The sequence below is a fragment of the Mastomys coucha genome, chromosome X (genome assembly GCF_008632895.1).
Source record: "Mastomys coucha isolate ucsf_1 chromosome X, UCSF_Mcou_1, whole genome shotgun sequence".
In the NCBI taxonomy this organism is placed as follows: domain Eukaryota; kingdom Metazoa; phylum Chordata; class Mammalia; order Rodentia; family Muridae; genus Mastomys; species Mastomys coucha.
The window spans coordinates 153,413,252-153,418,744 of NC_045030.1; the positions used below are offsets into that span (position 1 = coordinate 153,413,252).

General features: G+C 36.5%; 1 protein-coding gene across 1 annotated transcript in view; it reads left to right on the plus strand.

Moving 5' to 3' along the window:
* Positions 1-5,493, plus strand: part of Map3k15 (mitogen-activated protein kinase kinase kinase 15) — a 135,287-nt gene that overhangs the window by 101,488 nt on the left and 28,306 nt on the right. The window contains exon 14 of the mRNA XM_031383342.1: positions 4,671-4,758. Within this exon, the coding sequence (XP_031239202.1) occupies positions 4,671-4,758 (88 nt within the window). The remainder of the gene's footprint in view (positions 1-4,670; positions 4,759-5,493) is intronic.

Here is a 5,493-nt window from a genome sequence, read left to right on the forward strand (position 1 = left end):
GTAGACCAGGCTGGCCTCGAACTCAGAAATCTGCCTGCCTCTACCTTCCAAGTGCTGGGATTAAAGGCTTGTGCCACCACTGCCCGATATTTTCTAGTTCCATCCATTTGCCTGCAAAACTCAGGATGTCCTCATTCTTAATAGCTGAGTAGTACTCCATTGTATAAATATACCACATTTTCTGTATCCATTCTTCTGTTGTGGGACATCTGGGTTCTTTCGACCTTCTGGTTATCACAAACAAAGCTGCCATGAACATAGTGGAACCCTCAACTTTAAGGGTTACCCTGAATATCACAGCATTTACCATTTTGCTAAGTACATTAGACATACCCTCCCCTCCCAAATAAATGCTGTCTCTGATTACCATGGAATCATTAATTTTGGCAGAGAAAACATTCCCTGAATGAGGAACATAAAATTACACACACACACACATACACACACACACACACACACACACACACACACACACACATTTTAGACAAACAAACCTTATGTTTAGCAGCTGTCAACACTTGTGAAGACCTATGCCCTGCTGGCTCTGCTCCAGGGGTAGGAACCATGTCACACTCTCCCTTCCATGATCATGCAGGACTCAGTATGCTCTTCCATATTAATTTTGGGGTCAGCTTGTAAATTGATAGGGGGAAAAGATGGAGATAAGTTTGATGGGAAGTTTGTTGGAAATATTAATCAATTCAGGGAGCATCACCATATTATCAGGCTATTATTCAACCTGTGAGCATAGGTTGCCTTTCTACTTATTTATGTTTTATTAAATTCCTTTCATCACTGCTTTATACTTTCAGTACATAAATTTTATACTCTTTTTGTCTGAATGTTTTATTCTTTTGAGGCTTTTGTAAATGAAGTTTTTTTTATTAATTTCAAAATGCACTTAACTGGGCTGGAGAGATAATTCAGGGCTTAAGAGCACTGACTGCTCTTCCAGAGGTCCCAAGTTCAATTCCCAGCAACCACATGGTGGCTCACAACCATCTATAATGGGATCCCATGCCCTCTTCTGGTGTGTCTGAAGACAGCTATAGTGTACTCATATACATAAATAAATAAAATCTTTTTAAAAAATACACTTAACTATTGTATATTGCTTTTGTAGCCTTGATGAACTCATTAGTTCTGATAGTTTTGAAAATATTGCTTTATGTTTGTGTGTGTGTATATGTATGTGTTTTCTGACTATATGCATGTATACCACATGTAGGCAGAAGCTGGTAGAGGGCATCAAGTCCCATGGAATTGGAGTTACAGGTTGTTGTGAGCCGCCCTATGTGAGTATTGGGAGCCAAACATGGGTCCTTGGCAAGACCTGTTAATCACTGAGCCATCTCTCTAGCCATGAGTACTAATAGTATTAATTAAATTCTTTAGGGTTTTCTGCCAAGATCTAAGGACATGGTATCATTTCTTCCTTTCCAACATAGATGGTTATGTATATCTTTCTTGCCTAAATACCCTGACTTTTTTTTTTAAGATTATTTATTATTATACACAATTACACTGTACCTGACTTCAGACGCACCAGAAGAGGGCATCAGATCTCTTTACAGGTGGTTGTGAGCCACCATGTGGTTGCTGGGATTTGAACTCAGGACCTTCGGAAGAATAGTCAGTGCTCTTACCCGCTGAGTCATCTCGCCAGCCCAATACCCTGACTCTTTAACTCTAGTACAGTGTGGAATAGACATGGCAAGATGGGACATCCTATTCTTGGCCCTGATCTTAAGAAGAAAGCAACCAGTGGTTCCTCTTTAAGTATGGTTTTAGCAGCCAGTTTTCACAGACAGCCTTTATTAGGCTAAAGGGATTTCTTTTATTCCTATTTTGAGTACCTGTATTGGGTAATTTGAGGAGACTTTAACTCACTATATCTCAATCATTATCACAGTATATTCAGAGATCAGAGGAAATAGCATATTGTAGAACATATTGGGTCACAACCCTCAATTTACAGTAAGAAAATGCTGCCAAATATTAGGCAAAACACTGTTTTATTACAAAGTCTAGTTTAATCTCAATTACTTTATATCATATAGTTTAATAAATTTTAGTTGGGGTATGCTATACATACAAGTAAAATACATAAATTTCACTGAAATATGCAGTTAGATACTTTATATCTATACCAGTGTACCTGACATAAATCTATACTCATGTAACTATTTTCCATACTCCAGAGGATGCCTTGTGCCCCACCCTAGTCATTAAAAACCCCCTCTAGTGATAATTACTTTGATTTCTATCACCATGGTTAATTGTGTCCATTTTTCTCCTTCAAATAAATAAAATTAAATCATTTGTAGTCTTGCCCCAGGTTCCTTAAAATAATAGCCATGAGATTAAGCCATGCTATTTGTGTCTATTTATCCCTTTTATGTCTTGAAGTGTTCCATTGCATGAATATGCAGCAGCTTATCTGTTATCCTACTAATGAACATTTAGATCATGTTCATTTGGAGCTCTGATAAACAAAACCTCTATGAATAATCTTATACATGAGCACAAACATCACATCTGTTGAGTATACACCTAGAAGTGGACTGTTCTTACAGTGAGTGCCAGCAATTTTCCAAAATGATCTCAAAAATTCACATTCCCACTAGCAACATATAAGAGGTCTTTGTATGCTTGGCAACAGTTAATACTATCTTCTAAATTTTACTGTAATGAATAAATGCATATCATGTCTCTCCTAAGAAGTTTGTTTATCACGTATCCCTGCATTCAAGTACTAGAAGAAGTACTGGTGGGATGTGTTAGAAAGAAAAAAGAACATTGTAATGTGAAATTTTATACAATTCTTCCCTAACATCTTAACAGAGAAATATGGATAAACATTGTCTTCTGAGTCAATGGGGTATATGCTGCTCAGCATTTGTGATAAAGTTTTATGGGTAACTGTTGACGTTAGACTTCATTTCTGTCAACAGAATGACATGGGTACTTTATGCATTTACTCATCATCCTTCCTTATATAAGACTTTCTGCCTCACTAAGATCTGGACTGCCCACATCTTGAGAGGAGAAAGTTCTGCTATCCTTTACATTGATTAGTTTACATCTGAATACTGGTCTCAAAGACAGAGTTAAAGTGTAATGCAGGAACACATTTGAAAAGGCTTGTTAATAGAATGGCTTACAAATTAGTCCTGGGGAAAACAGTAAAGGACAAGAAGAAAAGGCTCATAGGGACAGGATAAAAATATTCACCTTTTTTCTTCCTTTTTGAGACAGGGTCACACTATGCTGTCCCAGCTGTCCTGGAACTTGCTAAGTAAACTAGGCTGGCATCCAACTCACAGATACCCACTTGACTCTGCCTACAAAATACTGGGATTAGAGACATAAGCCACTGTGCCTGACCAGGAATTTACATTTCTAATGGGTGCTATTATGTAGAAAAGAATTATTTCTCTGTTTTTTTAACTGATACACAGAATTACACATGTTTTATAGGATACCACATTGTGTTTCAATATATGCATATACTATGTAATGTTCAAATTAGAGCAAATAGTTAATTTCCTTTACAGTTTTCACTTCTATACTGAAAATGTTAAAACCATCTCCTAATAGTTTTGAAAATTATAGTATATCGAGGCATAGTGATGCAGTTCTGTAATTCCAACACTTAGGAGGTCAAGGCAAAAGGATCACCATAAGTTCTATACCAGCCTGAGCTACATAGTGAGGCCCAAGCTGACTGGGCTATGAGTGAGAGACTCTGTTTCAAGAAACCAAAAATAAACAACACTTGAAAGTACAGTATATTATTGTTATCTATATACAGTCTACTTACACAGAGCACCAATACTTCCTTTTTCCTAACTAGATATACCCAGTAGCCATTGATCATATTTATTTATTTATTTATTCATTTATTTATTTATTATATGTGTTGGTGTTTTTCCTGCATGTGTGTCTGTGTGAGAGTCTCAGGTCTTCTGGAACTTTTTAAAAATGAAACTTAAATATTTTAAATAGTTGTAAACTACCATGTGGGTACTGGGAATTGAATCCAGGTCTTCTGGAAGAACAGCATCTCACTTATGCTCTTAACCACTGAGCCATCTCTTCATTCAGTGCCTGATCATCTTTTTCAACCCCTCCCTTTCCTTTGATATCCCCAGTCTTTAGTAATCACCACTCTTTTCTGACCTGAAAACAGTCTGTCAAAGAGACATCTACACTCCCAAGTTTATTGCAGCACTTAGTAGTCAAAAAGTACAAACAGTCCAAGTGTCCACAAATGACATATGGGTAAAGAAAATGTGGTACCTATACAAAAATGAATGTAGTTAATTCTACATCTGTGGGTGGGACCCACAAAAGTGAAGTCTTTAGTTTAATAGAAGAGAAACTGTTCTTGTTGAGTTCTACATATGTGCTGCATTTAAGAAAGGTGCTTTGGCATGGGTAACCAGCTAGTTTGAGATACTACATGGAGAGGACTTAGGCATCACATATGTTTTAGAACTAGAGTAGGTAATCACTAAAGTACCACATCAAATCAAGAGTGGGATGATTGTTCCACAACTTGTAGAGGTTTAGCTTATGTCTGAGTATAATTTAGTACAATAGAATTAGTTGAACATAAGGAGCAAAAGTGATTGGTGAGTAATACTCTCGGGCATTTGCTATTCTAGATTTTGCTCTTTGGTCAAAGAGATGCTAAACAATGGAGTGGGCAGTACAGTGGAGTTGGAGGGAGAGGCTGATGGAGACACCTTAGAGGTAAGTCACAGAAGACCCAGAACTAGCAAAACATACTTTAATAATACCTTTGGTGCCTAAAGAAGAGTGTCTCAATTTGCATGTGAAATCCTTTATTGAATATAGTTAAAGATAACTTTTGAACCAGCCAGATATCATTGTCAATGAGTCTCAGAGATTAAGTTTAAAGTATCTATAGAAAAATCATATGATCCTGTCAGAATGTTGAAGAAAAATAGCCATAGATTACATTAAAATTTTCTTTCATACATAATTATGAAAAGTATATTTTTCTATGTTAATAGTATGTATGAGACTCCAAGAGAAATAGTTTACAAGGTGGAAACAGAGTTTCGCCTAAATGGACTTTAGTTATATCTCATTATAGATGGTATATTAAATATACCAATGTTTAAATCACTTTAAAGAAAATGACATAAGCTTGTTTGGACAGCAGAATTGTAGTCTACTATGACTACACTGATTTATGTGTGCTTTCATCTTGCAGTCATTCAGATTTGCCACTAATTCAAGTTCTTTTAGTAATTATGATTTAATGAGATTTTATTATATATTTTGAAGTTAGACTGAGATTAATTCCTTAAGGTTTTCTTCAAAAAGTTGCCTAAAGGGTTTGTTTTAGAAATTGGGTCATGTACAAGAATTATCAGGGCCAGGCAGTAGTGGTGTATGCCTTTAATCCCAGCACTTGGGAGGCAGAGGCAGGCGAATTTCTGAGTTCAAGGCCAGCCTGGT